The 15,916-nt window shown below is 43.4% G+C and overlaps 1 protein-coding gene across 1 annotated transcript; it reads right to left on the reverse strand.

The window, feature by feature from the left end:
• Positions 1-5,208: 5,208 nt before the first annotated feature.
• kera (keratocan) lies at positions 5,209-6,635 on the reverse strand. Its single transcript, XM_036517460.1, has 2 exons — positions 5,765-6,635; positions 5,209-5,378 (listed from the first exon to the last, which is right to left on the reverse strand). Exons 1-2 carry the CDS (start codon positions 6,621-6,623, stop codon positions 5,209-5,211), a joined length of 1,029 nt encoding a protein of 342 aa, XP_036373353.1. The 5' UTR covers positions 6,624-6,635.
• Between the last annotated feature and the right edge of the window lie 9,281 nt (positions 6,636-15,916).

The raw sequence follows: 15,916 nt of genomic DNA on the forward strand, positions 1-15,916 counted from the left end.
TGTGCTGTCAGACATTTCAGTCTGCAGTTGAGTGTATGAAGTGTGTGTGTGTGTGTGTGTGTGTGGCATGCAGTCGGCCCCTGTGTTTTGTTTGGCCATAACTTGGACATTCCGAAGATTTGATGATTTTACAGTTTCTGCTACAGAAAAAGGGGGGAGGGGGAATGGGGGGGCTGGAAAGCATTATACATATAAGATTTTCCAATGTTCATAATTTCATTTCAGAGTCTATGATTATATTTTCTCTGACATATTATCTGTTTTCTTGAACTGGTAAAAAATCTTGAAATTAATAAATTAATAATTAAGACATTGGCTAGTATTAGCATTCATCTCTTACCATGTGTAATCTTGTTATTCATTAACAAAAAGCATATTCTTTATGTAACATTGCAGGTGTGGGTACTCTAGTGTCCAACTGCTAAGATAAGGTCCACATCAGCACAAAGTTTTGGTAAAAAAAAAAGAGTCGCCCATCCAGAGGAAGGTAAAACCAGCACAGCCCAAGCTTATTAACATTATTACTTAATCAAGCTGCACTATTACTTTGCACAACAGCAACACAATGAACTGGGATAAATATTGCCGCCATGATTCCATAGGTCACCTGTAGCATCAGGTATGCAGCAAACTGCACAGACCTGAATTACACAGACACATTATCTAACAACATGACATGATAAAATAGCTTAGGATCATAAAATAAATGGCACTCACAATCCTCAAATTAGAACAAGAATGTGAAGAAGAACAATAATGACCATATAGAGAATATAGACATATAGAGAACAGTAATGAACAGTTTGGTACATAGTAATAAGCTAGTGCACAACAAAGGCAAACTACTGCAGAGCAATGAAGATCTCTGAGGGTCTAAGCTAACCGCCACCAAACTTCTCCAACTGTGGCACACAAAATGAGGGGGAATCCCAAACAGCTTACCTCTCTCTCCTGCTTTCCCAAATGGTCCCGGTTAGAAAGGTGGCAGCGCTGAGGGTATGGGGGGCCTGGCCAATGGCGAGGGGTCGCTTGGGATAGGGCTGAGAGGTAGGTTGGTGGTGTGTGCGTCTGTGTGTGCGTCTTCTCCACCAGACCGGGTGCCCACTCGTGCGTGTGTGTGTGTGTAAGTGGGTACTGACAGGGGAATGCTTGCTTTTGGTCATTCTGTACGTTTCCCACACACACAAAGCTGGTGTAATTCAATACATAGACCCCCCCCCTTCCCAACCACACCCCACTGCGGTAATGCCGATTTTAATCCCGACGGGATCAGCTTTATTTAAGGAGGGCATGGCTTAATCAGCCCTAAGTATGAAATATTTGTCTTCCTTTTCCTGAGGCGAACGGCCGGCGTGCGCCGCTTTCATGTGCAGGTCTGCCGGGGCCTCCTGAACAATGGGGCCTCTATGCGGAGCCTCAGCTGGCGTTTGGTGGGAAGTCAGTCTCGGCCCTGAGACACATCTCCCCTCCTCCTGAAATACTGAGGTGAGACTCCGGAGCAGACCGGAGTGAGTATGCAGAAGGACCGTCGGCCCTCAAATACTTCAGCGTTACCCCTTCAATATTCCCGTGCTTCAGACGTCAGGCGCTTCAGCTGTCTGACGATTTCCAAAATGGCCACCAAAAAGGATGCTGTTGTTTCTTTGCATCTCCGCTCAGTTTTGAACCCAGTGAACGGTGGAGGGAACTGAGAGGTGAAAGATGGTGAAATGACACTGGGAGAGATTATACAGATATAGATCTTGGAGCAGGAAGCTTTCCTTGTAAGGCCATAAGCACTGTAGATTAGATTTAGTGTTGTTATGACTCTCTCTCTTTCTCTCTCTCTCTCCCTCTCTCTCTCTCTCTCTCACACACACACACACACACATATTGTATTTACATGACATTACATTACATTTTGTCACTTAGCAGATGCACCAGAGTGACGTATCCAGACAGGTACTTATAACATTGACATCAAGTAGACACTATTATCCAGAGTTACCCCAGAAGTCAAGCACAAAGAGAATCCAGCAAACCGACACAAAGGCTACACTAACAAGGAAACCATCTTCCACACACAAACAAGAGCCAGTGTCAAACACACAAGACCAAGATCACAAATGCACACCTGGCCCAGCAAGCAAGAGCAACACAATATACCCAAAAGGAGTGTACTGTTCCAATACAATGCCAGCACATGCCCTCCCTGGGTTAATGTTAGTGTGATGAGTAATGTAAAATGGTAAAACATACATTACCAGTGGACTCCCTAGATGAGCTCCCATACATAGACTCCCTCGCCTTTGTATGACAGAATCTTTGGAAATGAGGCTGCCACTTCCGCACAACCATACCCAAAAAATACCCCGCTCAGATAATGAGAAGCTAAGCAATTAACTAAGGGTGGGAAACGAAACCACTGACCAATTAGCAGTGAAATGCACCCTGGAACGTAACCAAGGCAAAAGCAAAACACCTGATTGACAGCCTAACAAACACAGAACAATAACAAACACACAATTAGCTCTAATGCTAAGCAACACACTGTTAAGCGTAACACAGTTTAAGCAACAAGTTCAAAAAAAGTTGTACTTACATAGTCCTGTGGAGACAACAAAGTTCACATTCAACCTAGATGCACAATGAACTCATTTCCCTGCCTGGAGGCTGTAATTAACCAGGTGAAAGGGGTAGTTTTATATATACAGCCTAATAAAGAAATTAAATGAAATATATTGTAGTAATTTGAGAAACATGTAACATATAATTAAAATATATTAATGTAAACCAGAAATACATTTCAAATACTAAAAGAGAAACAATTTACAAAAATATATTCCCTAAAATATATTCCCAATGTATTTTTTTCATATGGGGTGGATTCATATGGGGTGAAAAATCTGAAAACAACAGAAAAAAGGAATATCCATATGTTTTACACCTGTTTAGTTGAGGGTGTTATGCTGCTGTGATTTTTGTTTACACAGACAGAGTGTGATATGGGGTTTTACATGGTCCCAGCTTCCGTGAGAGTTGCCAGAAGTTCGTGTAAGGAAGGTGGTCATGTTGGGTGAGTTCTAACTGTGCTGTAACTCGGATGGATGGGTCAGTGCAGGTGAGCACCAGTCAGCTGGTGCAGGTGCTGTGGCTTTTGAAATGGAGAGAATGTGCTTCGTGTGTATGCATGTGTCTGCACATTGCTCTCAAAATCAGTGTAAGGTATCCTAGCAAACCCGCTGTTGTTCATCTCCACCTCCATTTCCACATTCCACCTGCTGTGGAGCAGTTACTCCAGTTACAGTTACTGCACTGACCTTCATGGTGCACACACATCTGTGTGAGCCCTGTGGGCCACATCGGCTGAACAGTGCACCAGGATGCTAGCTTGCTGTGTCATAAATTAGAACAAGCTCAGAGACAGTGTATGCCAGAAATGAATGTAAATTACCCAGCAGCCATGGAACCGGGTCCGTGACCGAACGATTGGTTGAATCCGTGTGGACAGTGAGGGGAAAGTGAATAAGTGCTAGAAGTGCTGAGCACAATCTTTTGAAATTTTGTTGTGCCAGTGTGTGTGTGTGTGCCGAATGCTCAGTCTGTAAGCTAAGTGTTTTCTTTTGTCAGTACTTTGAGAATTTATGGGACCTGACAGCTGTTCATTACAGCTTTGAAGAGCCAAGGAGTGGGTACTTTAGATGCAAGGACAAGCAAAGTGGAGCTTGAAGGAGCTTTTATTGTAAACTCAGCTGGACGTCTTACATCTCGAAGTCGGCACCCCTCACGATCATATTGCCGTTATCAACTGTGCATGACTTAATGGGACCACGTTATTTCGCTCGCAGTTCATCTCAGTGACAATTATATCATTATTCGTCAATGTCGGTGTCCTACAATGAGACCTTCAGCAAAATATCCACCATGTTTCTTCACTGGCAAATAGTGAAGTCATGATTTACTGCGGGCCCTGTAGGCTTCACATCATGATGTCATCCCCAAGAGTCACTGAGAAGAATCAAACATCAAAGAGTCTAATGACGGAGTCCAAGAGGAGTCAAGCCAAAGGACTGAGGGTTTTTTATTTTTTTTTTTGTCTGACTTATTACAAAAGCAAATTTTAACATTCCATATATTCTGAACATTTACAATCAGCAAAATACAGCTGGACCTGCTGAAAACATTACTGTCAGCACTATCAGAAAACAAAAAGTACAATCCTAGCAAACACAATATCTTCTGTTAACATTTGTTGCTGTAAGATAAGAGTGTGGGTGCAAATACTACTTAATGTTCATAGATTCTGATCACTTCTGAACACGTTGTCTTCACCAGTTACAGGCACATAACATGCTAACAACAACAAACGGCAACACTAAAGTTGCAAAGTTATCAGTAAACGGGGCTTCTTCAGTTGCACATAAGCAGTTCTAGCTCACAACTGAGCTGGTATATAAACTACTAGACCTTTCTGAACAGGCATGAAATGACAGTCATCTCTTTTGTGAAACTGTAACCCAGAGTTGCTTGAACAGTCTGCCGAGTTGAAAGCTTCAAAATACAGAGGTCACTTTAAATAAACTTTGAATAAAATTACATCAATGGAAAAGAATCTCAGCTTGTGTGCTCAATGCAAATGGTGCATCCACCTAAATCCAATATACCCCCAAATTTCAGTAAAATTTACTGTGTCCCCTGTGTCTTTACTCATGGTCATACAATTGAGAGCAGAAGAATGCCAAGAATAGTTAGAAAAATAGTTGGAAAAATCAAGTTAATGCTCAGATGTTAAAGGAATGCATTCATTTGGTAAGCTGTACCTCTCAAACTTTTGAACTTTTAAACCCTTTCTTTGGTACAATGCACAGAATCTTTTCCATTTGCTTGTCGTTTTGGCCCAATGGCTATTTTCAGGGAGTACAAGTTCAGTTTCTAAAAACCCAATATTGCGTGAAGTCAAGTTCAAATGTCATGAAGTACCTCTGAAATAAAGCTGAATGAGCAGGCACAATGGCCGGTCAATAAACAGTCCTGCAGTCCACTGAATGCAGATGGAACTCACAAGAAAAAAACAATGACAAATGACCTCATTGTCTCATTCATTGTCTACTGTGTCATCTGTGCCATTTGTGATCTTCGGCTTGGAAGATTCAGAAGGAGAATTTGGCCGTGGTCCGATCTGCCCCCGTGTGACGCAGTGTGGCAGTGATGATGAAGAGGATGGGGACCTTATATCACAACTGCTCTGAGGAGCCGGAAGCAGACCATGAGGTCCCTGGAGATGGGAGGCTTGATCTCGTTGCCGTCGAGGCGAAGGTAGCGTAGTCGGGGCCCGGTCTCGTTGGGGCGTTCGTCAAACTCACTGATGGGCACAGGGCAGATGTCGCTTGCATTCACACCTGCAGTAACGAGATTAACACCTGTCAACAACACGACCCTCGCCTACACAAGCGTGAAATTCTACACCAGGTCCTAAACAGAGAAGGTCATCATTTACTAAGTCCTCATCTGCACACTCCCATGACTGAAAGCTTGGTAAACCCAAGTAAGATTTATTTGTAGCTTTATTCTTTGAAGCTGTCCCTATTGGATAATTCCCTTCACGCCATGTGTCTCATCTGCTCATCTTGCAAGTGAGATGGCTGTATGTATGTGTTCAGCAGTTCTTCCTTCAGAAAACAAGATGAAATTATTCCGAAGCATGTTTCACTTACCTGCATTCTCTAACATGAGTGACATGTTGCTAGGACACCATCATACAAACTTGTCTCTCTCTAACACTCACTTTTGATTTTGTTGTGGTCCAGGTGGAGGTGCTCCAGGCTCGGGGGGACGTTGGGAACCTCCGTCAGCTGGTTGTGGGACAGCTGCAGGTCCAGGATGCCGGTGAGGTTGAAGACGTTCTTGGGGAGGCCCCCGTTCTCTAGCTTGTTGTAGTTGAGGCGGATGAAGGCCACCTTGGGCAGGCTCTTGAAGTAGCCCTCGGGGATCTTCTCGATGGCGTTGCTGTCCAGGAAGAGCTGGGTGGTGGTGGCGGGCAGGCCCACAGGCATGGTCTTCAGGCTGTTCTTGGCCAGGTTGAGCTGGACCAGCGCGGTCAGGCCCTTCAGGCTCTGCTCGTTCACAGCCTCGTCGCCTAGCTTGTTCCCCTGCAGGTCCAGCAGGGCCAGGCGGCCCATCCCAGAGAAGGCCCCTGAGGGGATTTTGGAGATCTTGTTCCTGGCTAGCCGGAGCTGCTCTAGGGAGGCAGGGAGTGGGGTGGGCACGGCGGTCAGCAGGTTGTCCTCCATGTGGAGGTGGATGAGGCTGGACATTGCCCGCAGTGCTCCTTCCTCCACGCCCTCACTGGTGATTTTGTTCCGGTTGACGTTCAGCCACCTGAGCTGGGTGGCGTTCCGCAGGGCCTCCTCGGAGAGCACATCGATCAAGTTGTTCTGGAGGTAAAGGTACCAGGTGTACGGCGGGATTGCGGGGATGCGTTTCAGGCCCCTGTTGTCGCAGTACACGGCGTGGGGGAAGCTGGGGGCGCAGCGGCACTCCTTGGGGCACGCCTGGAGCTGAGCCAGGGTGTTCTCGTATGGGACGTCCTGGGAGCTGACGGAGCTGGCCAGCAGCAGAGCAGAGAGGACCAGGAATACCTCCATCTTGGCACTTATCCTGTTAAAGCAAAAGCAGGAACACCTCCAACTTAGCACTCAACCTGTTAAGACACTGGCATGAACACAGGACATGAGTCAAAAACAGCCATGAGAAGGATGGATGGGAGCATAGTGGAGCTGTTCTGACCCCCTCCTCATTCAGTTTCCCTTCTTGTTCAATGTCTTAGTCAAGAGTCATAGAATCTGGTGGACTGGCTTTATGACATCACATTGACACTTCCAGTCCAAACATAGTCAAGGCCACCAAACACAGAGTTTCACACTAACAATAACTACAGATCTACCCATAATCCTCCAGGACTTGTACCCTGTGTGTAAGCTCACTAAAGAATCAAATACACAAGTTAATAGAAAGGTTTATAGAAAAATAAGATAATAGACTAACAAACACCTTAATCTCATGGTATTCAGTGAGGTCAACCTTGATTGTCTTACGCAAGATCTGACATTAATATGCTTCATTCAGACTCCACAAGCTGATTACTAGGTGCATGTACCCGCATCAGGGCTAAGCACAGTTGTCTCAGCCAAATCCTAACATAGCCATGTACACCTGAGCCAGCTGAACTTGACACCTGACCAGGTCAAACAGAATAAAATGCATCTACCTCAGAAGCCAGAATACAGACACACCTTGTACAGCTCTTCAAGACCTTTCCCCTCTTTAAATTACATTACATTATTGTCATTTAGCAGATGCTCTTATCCTGAATTATTTACATAGGTTACAGTTTTTTTTCCATTTATACAGCTGGATGTTTACTGAAGCAATTATGGGTTAAGTGCCTATGGGTTAAGTACCAAGGGTACAACAGCTGTGCCCCTGCAGGTAGTTTGACCAGCAACCTTTGAGTAATGATCCCTGCTCTGCACCACTACGCTACACTGCTGCCCAAATACAAAGTTTGATGTAGTCTTTTTTAAATGTGAGGATCTTGATTAAATATTGGTTTGGCTGCATTTTCCTACAATAAGTGGAAAGTCAGAGGTGTTGTACTACATGTTACTGGCAGAACCCCAGACCCTGTCATCAGTCGTTGGATTTCTTTGGGCCGTCATCTGATCCTGGTTTAGAGTCATGGTATGTGCTTCCTTCTTGCACCTGGAGCTGATTTTCTCTGGGTCTGAGTTTTCCATGGACAGACAGAGATCAAAAAGCGACCTGGACAGCTGTTAGCCAGGCTGGGCCTCCGGCTCATGCCCAACAGAGATCCGACCTCTGACACACCCAGATCACCACAGAGAGATCAGACCACAGAAGCATCTGGTTCACTGCAGAGAGCTCAGATCTCTGACATGCTTCGTTCACTACAGAAAAATCTGACCTCTGAGACATTCATTAAAGACAGATCTATTTAATCAGAGAGATTCTGAAGCATCTGGTATACTACAGGGAGATGAGATCACTGAATCTCTAAAACACTCAGTTAATTAAAGAGAGATTAGATCTCTGAAGCACTGAGTTCACCAAACAGAGATCAGATCCCTGAAGTACTGGTTTATTGTAGAGAGATCAGATCTCTGAAGCACTGAGGTCATTAAAGGAAGATGGGATCCCTGAAGTACTGAGGTTGTTCAAAAGAGATCAGATTCCTGAAGTACTGGTTCACTCTACAGAGATCAGATCTCTGAAGCATTCAGTTCATTAAAGAGAGATCAGATTTGTGAATCATCTGGTTCACTGCAGAGTACTCAGATCCCTGAAATACTGATTTATTAGAAGATAAGATCCCCGAAACCCTCAGTTCAGAGAGATCAGATTCCTGAAGCAACTGGCTCACTTCACAGAAGTGGACCCTTGTGGCATTGAGTTCATTAAAGAGAGATCTGATCCCTGAAGCATCACTGGCTCACTGCAGAGGGATCAGATCACTGACAAACACAGTTTACTTATGTCTCATATGTTTATATAGACTGAGTATCACTGGTTTCACTCAGTGAAAACAGTGATACTGTACTGTATGTACAGATATGGAGTGGGTGCTTAATTTTATGTAGTTTACATACCTTTCTTTTAATGGAAATTACGTACATGTTTGTAATGTTTTACTTGAAATTTCTACCAAAATCTGAAATATCTGTATGCCAAACCTTTGCTCAACATGAAAGCACATCAGTCTATTTCCCACAGGCATACACACTTTATTGCTGTGTTAAATTGCCAAACCAATGAAATAATACCAATTTTCTATGAGAACATGCAGGATTTTTCTGTAGAGAGTCCTACATTTCTATGAAGGATGTACTTCATCTTAACGTTTTACTGAATACCACAAAGAAGAGCTGACCGCACATTAGAAATAAATCCCAAGTAGATGAGAGTTTTGAATGATTCTGAGGTGATGGTCAGTCCCGTTCATCACCCTCTCTCAAAGCCATCAGACACACACCCACCGGTTGCAGACCCACCTTTGGAACTTTGTGTATGTCCTCTGGTCCTCTGTCACCATGGCACTCTGCAAGTGGGCGTCCCTGACAGGAGAAAACGAGTTCGCCTCTCCCTGTATTTGTAGTGGGTGCCGACACAGGATCGGTTAATTTGGGGACAACAGAAGTCCTCTCAGCCAATCACAATCACCACAGATCAAGGGTCATAATCAGAGTGTCGTAGCTCATCCCTCTTAAGACCGCCAGAAGACGGTGGAATTGGCCTGTTTGCAATGAGGTTAATACAGGCTGTATTATCCCCTGACCTCTCACTCCACACCTCACTGTTATCCTGGCTATTTCTGTCCCCACAATTCCTTTTTCGATGTCTACCCTCTCTCTTTCTCTCTCTCCCCCTCTCTTTCTCTCTCTCACACCATTTTTCCATGACTGACGCTGACAATCCATGTGGTATTCATAATTTTTTGTTTCATCTTATTTCCACGGTAATCAGAATTGTGGCCATGGTGTAACTTGACATTGGTATGAGATCATGAATACTCATGTCCCAAATCCTCGGGTTTGGATCGGTTCAAGCTGAATTTCTTTGCGAAAGCCAGGCTTATTATTTTTTTTTCTTTTTTTATGGTCACTCTGAGTCCTTCTAATTTTCATTCACATAATCCCCCCATTTAAGTAAAAATTCAACTGAACTGGAAGAAGATGTATATAGATCCTATTAGACTGTGATGAGTCTTGAGGAACATCAACCACTTCTCTGATAACCTAAAAGTTAAAATCTGAGTGCCACTACCCAAACTCAGGATTAGTACTTAGTGTTGATCTTTGTTTGCCTTTTTTCCAGGACCATGGCCACTTAGTCAAGCTTCGAAAAGCAGTTTTCGCACCAGTTCTCACACAGAGGGGTCTTTCAAGGACATAACCTAATTAGCCTTTTGGAAAAGAGAGGCAACTGGGTCTACATGAAAACCCACTTTTTCTGGAAGATATTTTGGATTTGTGGTCTCCCCGGATAAGATTTGCTTTCAGTAAAAAAGGGAGGAAAATGTCAATTAAGAAAAAAATACAAAACTGCTGAAAAGTACAGTACATCAAAACAGATTAGTAGATGTCTGACTGTGATAGATATAATATGAAGTGGATTTTTGGACAGAGGATGGCTTCTTTCTTAATTTGTGTGTTCTCATTCCCCTTGATACTGACAAAACACTGTAATGCCCCATAATCCAGTTTAATTGGCTTCTCAAAATAAAAGGGAACTGTAATTCCTAATCTGTTTGGCCTTTTGTAGGGGGACCTTGCATGCAAAGGCAAGAATGTACACAAAAGTGTCACCTGTTCACAGAGTGTAAATACTGACCAATGGCAGGTACTGAATAAACTTCCTATAACTAATCCTGGGAAAATCCTCCATGGCATTCCAGCACAGATCAGCTTACTGTCGTGCCTTCCTCACACCTCAGCTGGATCAGATTGAAAGTTTAAACAAATGAGACGGGGAATCCATTCATTGCTGTGGATCTGACGTTCAGCTCCAAAGTCACCTGTGCAGAAAACGTGTGTGGACCAATATGAGCACTTTAGAGCAACTGCTTGCTGACTATGTGCTTAGCTCTTGTGTGGAGTATCCTGATTGTCTTCCATCTGTCCCTGACGTGTGTGCAGGGTCAGCCCGTGCGTTCACATTTACACACAGCACACAAATTATGTTCTGAGATTGATTTTTGAAAGATGATCTTGATAAATCTAGGCTCAGGATGCAGGCATGGGTTTGGAGAGTTTAGGAGTTATCCAATGCTGAAGGGAAGCAGATCTCAGGAATATTGAGACATGTCTGTATGTCAGCCCTCATGTTAGTTCTTGATAACCCCATGCTCATGAGCTCATCAAAGCTTGGTCAACACAAAGAACCACGCCAATTGACAGTCCGTTTATGGCACCTTCCTCCTGTCCATTTCTATGATGTTGAACGCAAGTCATGAAGAGACTGTGACCCAGACATTATTATTAACAGTTCTGGCATAAGTCAGGTGGAGCACCTGTCACAAAGAGATATAATTCATCTGGGGGATGAAACCTCTCTTCCTCCCCTGTGCAGGCAGGATCAGGCCACACAAGGTTCCCTGTGGTCATCTGAATCCCCTTTGAAGAACATGCAGGTTTCAGCTTTGAGTTATGCCTTTATAGACCTTCCACATTTTTACCTTAAAAGGCTTTTTTACCCTCTCATCTGTCACCTCAAAGAACAAGGTGAGAGAAATTCTTTTGGTCTGACTTAAGTTAAATGCTACAGTTTCGCACCCCCAGAGGTATATAAGATGATGTAACTTCTGCATTGAAACTACATTTCCCAGCATGCAAATAAGCCACTCAGAATTCCAAACATGAAATATCTCTTCTTTCCATTTGAGACAATCTCACGGAGAGCAGGTGGATTACCTATAAGAAATTCATTTGGTTTGTGTTAAGTGATATCTGTTTGCTTTTTTGAGGGTTTATGAGGTTCAAATGCCCATAAAAATAAACCACCAAATCTAGGGGGATTATTACTAACAACCCTCAAAATGAAGGGGCCACATTCAAAACCAAGCTTTGCATACAGACTACACTGTTGCAGGAACTGCGGATATAACACTGCTGCAACAAGTATAGACTACTTCCCGTAGACCACTTCCTGTTTAGAGTGGGTTTGTTACAGAATTTGTTTGCAAAAAAAAAAATTCTTGCCAAGAATGTACCTAGACTGTGAGACGATTTTTACAAGCAAGGTTTATTCAACAATCTGTTGAAATTTCATGACAATTGTGCAAACCTCATATTAGTGTGGAAATTACACCCACTGAAAGGCAGTAGATTATGCTTGCCTTTGAAGCATATTATTAACCACTGCAAAGAAGTTCAACAAATCTTCTCAGTTTAGAAGTGTAATGTTGCTGTTACTTACTTTTGTTTACTCTTCACAGTACCCCGACAGTTTCTTAATATGATTAAGATGTGTGTAGCTTTTTGCTTTCAATATCTTCATCATAAAGAATAAAAAATGTGTTTAGACTATATTAGCTTTTTTTTGCAAAGCCAGCTCAATGTGGAAACATTTAGCTAGTGAGCTGAAAGCTGAGGAAGGTCTCCTCCCTCTCATGCAGTGAAACAGAGAAAATGGCTTGAGGCAAGATTTGCCCATAAGTGCTGATTTTGGATCAGACTTCCAAAACACAATTCCAGCTTTTCACATTATAAGCTAAACAGCAAAACTGTTCCTAGATTTGCACTTATGAGTAACTTCTGCCTGGAGCAAGAAAAAAAAAAAACAAAAGAGAGAAAACCATGGGACTGGATCAAAAATCCTAAAAAATGTTGTTTTTTCTTTCACAACCAGCACAAAAATTGCTTTAAAATGTAAGTAACAAGTAACTGATATGCAAATACAAAATGTTAACTTCCAAAATGTCTGTTGCTTAGCAACATTTATAGCTCTGAGCTTTGCTTGACTGGAAAACAGTAGATTGACAGGAATTTCGTCCAGTTACACTGGAGGAATGATACTATTTCCTAAAACAAAGTGGCTTCCGCACTTGATTGACATTTATTTTCAGCTATATTGCTGATTTTAAGAATGTTTTTCATATGACAGATAGTTTTGGAAGGACAGACACCCCGATGGACAAGTCATCTGTCCAATGATACAGCAGCTTTCTCCTTTTTGACTTATTCTTTATAAGCATAGATGATATCATTGGAAAATATACCATAAAATATCTGCTGCTTGTCACACAAAAAGACCGGACTGTGTTCAATATCCATAAATGTATCCACAAAGGTAATATGCAGAAATAAAAATGCAATGCAGTTGTAGATCACAATCACCATAGAATTTATAATTACATTTACATTTGGATGAGTGCATGATTGGATGCAAGAATATGAAAAAAATATTTGGAAAATACCAAGTATTACCATGACATTAAGAGCGGCTGTGCAAGCATTAGGAAATTTCTGTATTGTGACTCTACAGATACATAATTCATCTGGAACACTAGAAACACAAAGTCATTAGGAAATGCAAAAAGGCAAAAAGAGAAGCAAATACCTAATGAAGGTTTTCTTTTTTCTTTCCTATAAGTATAATAAATAGGCATTACATTCCATTTTTGGAAAAAATATGATGGATTAAATATTCTGGAGGTAATGTTTATGAATTACACTTTAGATACAAACTAATGCAAACTCAACAACTGTGTGTTGCAACCGCAACATATATTTGGTGGTCAGTGTTTTTGTTGGAATTATTACACAAAATACAAGGTTATAATTCTCAGAAAATACACACACACACACACGTGCACACACATACACACTCCCAAACACTTTTGAACACAAGTCAGTAAACCAAAGGAGGTCAAACATGTGAGAGTAATAGACTCACATCACGCTTGGAGCAATCAGCATCACGCTGAGGCACGATTAAAGAGAGACTGAAAGAGCCGCCGAGGGTTGTGAAACCCCCCCCACCCACTGTTCATTTATCACAACAAAATCTCACGCCGCTCGTTAGCCGCCGCATGTGCTCTTAATGGCGTCCTCGTCAGGACACGCCGGCGCTAACGCTCCCACATCTGCAGGACGGCGTGCGCTGTTGGCTCACCCTCAGCGGTGCCCGCACAGCTGGCGAGCCTGAACGGCTGTTAAACTAATGCGGAAAAGAAAGCGAGCAGCAATAAAAAAAAATGTGCATTTGTATTGATATTCTGTCCTCAGAGGGACACGTAATACAACGCAGGTGAAGGAGCCCCCACCATTCGAAAGAAGATAAAAAAAGGTACCTGTTTTTCTGGAGCCCAGTTGCCTGAGGTCAGGTGAGGCGCACAAGAAGAGAAGGGTCTGGGTGTGACGCTCCCCCTCCCCCGAGACCGGCTGGAGGTTCGAGATGCACAGAGGAGCTGCTTCACTGAGGGCAGAGCTTGCAGTGGCTCCCACAAGTTCAGGGCCAGCCTTATTAGATTTGTATTGTTGTTAGTGTAATTTCTTCCAGCCTGTATCTTTGACATTGACTGGTGGTGGTGGTGGTGGTGGTTGTGGTGATGGTGGTGGAGGGAGAGGGGGGGGTTATCTTTCGTGAGCTTGTATTGGCTGCAGTTTGCCAGCCCATGGATCTACACTCCTCTTTTCTCATTTTTCTTGAAACCCTCCTTGAAGACCTCTTTTTTTTTTTAAGAGTCCTGCCTTTGTGCTTGGGGTGTGTGTGCTGACAGGTGGCCTGGAGATGGTTAACCGTTTAGTGGCCGCTGGACACCAGGGCTTCTCATCATCGGACTGCCGGCGCCTGTGGATGGATTTTACTCACTTCATCCGAGACCGGTGCCCAGGGGCCACTCTCTCTCTCTCTCTCTCTCTCTCTCCCTCTCTCTCTCTCTCTCTCTCTCTCTCTCTCTCTCTCTCTGTGTCTTTTTGTCTGATGGAGGACAGGACAAAGTGAAATGCTCAGACACGTCCCGCTGAAGAATGCAGCCTCTTCCTGCATTGCAGATGCAGAGAGAATAAGATTTAGGGAGAGGTGGCGGTCCTAGTGGGTGGAGGGGTTGGGGGGGTGGGGGGGGTGATTTCTCTGTGGAGAAGAGGGCCTCTCGCGCTGGTTTAATATTCGGCTGTGTCAGTGTAGCTCTGCGCCAGGCAGCTGAATCACCGCAAAAAGCAGGAACATCTGGCCCTCGGCTGGGTAGCGTCTCAGCAAGAGACAGAAAACATATGGAGAAGCAGGGAGCAGCTGAACGCTTAATAAACATTTATTAATTCTTTATTAAACACTTTCAAAGTTGGAAAAAAGGATGCTGATTTTTCAAGTTATTTATTGTGTAGACACTAGGCTTAGTCACTTTCTCACTTATCACACCGATATTACGCTTATGTGTGGCACCAGTAACCATAGCACTCTGTAAGAGGTTGAAGAATGCTCAGATGTGGTTGGTTGTGCCCTGTATGTACCATCTCTCATGCAACCTTTAAATGCAACTTGCACTTGTTCTTTTTTAGTTGCTCTGGTTAAGATTATCTGTAAAATGACAAATATGAAAGCATAGCAAACATAAAAATCTGACCGGAAGAGGAGGATGTGACTTGCGTGATTTGAAAGTGGTGAAAATCGCCCTGTGGTTTCTAACAATAAAACACATTGAATGCTTTGAATGCTCACACAGTGAATGTGAAGTTTTATAACAACACTTGGTGAAGTGTGGATTGCTAACATTTAGGGGGAAGGACCGTACAAGTCCTAACTGATAATGACCAGGAAGGACACAGTTACACACATTTTTCTTGTCTTTGTGATTGGTCACATTTGTTTTTTTCTTCTCATCTGTTTTTCACCTGTATGCTATGTGCTGTCTGATACACTTTGTGTCTTCTACAAATTTGCAAGCCTTTCCTGAGATGACACCAGGCACCACAGGGGTGTGGTGTGAGGACTTTTGAAAGGGAGCAATTTTGGTACTATTAACTCTTGGACATTATCCTAGTGAAAAATGGCTTTGCTTACATAATGGACTGGATTCAGTCCAAGACTTTTTCCCTGCCCTCGACTGGTGTTAACAGGTGGCCTCTTTCCACACAATGTGCCTTTTTGTTCCACCTTTAGCTGTGGAGTTTCGATATTTATCGGGTAAAAGGTCTGGAATCTTCCCCGTGTTCTGGTGCATGGAGTGGAGTTTCTGCCGTCAGAATCTTAAGGACCCATTTGGACGACCTAGCCGCCATGACCTCACTGCGTTACATCACGCATCAATGTGTCAGATTCAGACGCATTAGAGACAGCAGGCCCCATTTTGCCCATGTTTTTCTTTTCTTGCATTGGAAGGAATGCCTGAGCAGGGTTCCTCTCCTGTCCAGGCTCTGGGGGT

This window comes from Megalops cyprinoides, chromosome 23 (genome assembly GCF_013368585.1).
Source record: "Megalops cyprinoides isolate fMegCyp1 chromosome 23, fMegCyp1.pri, whole genome shotgun sequence".
NCBI classification, from domain to species: domain Eukaryota; kingdom Metazoa; phylum Chordata; class Actinopteri; order Elopiformes; family Megalopidae; genus Megalops; species Megalops cyprinoides.

What these genes read in the sequence shown, in the direction of transcription:
- kera (XM_036517460.1), bottom strand. Translation starts at nt 6,623, where the DNA reads ATGGAGGTATTCCTGGTCCTCTCTGCTCTGCTGCTGGCCAGCTCCGTC. An exon ending in GGACCACAACAAAATCAAAA is followed by an intron (nt 5,379 to 5,764) that starts GTGAGTGTTAGA and finishes TCGTTACTGCAG; the next exon opens with GTGTGAATGCAAGCGACATC.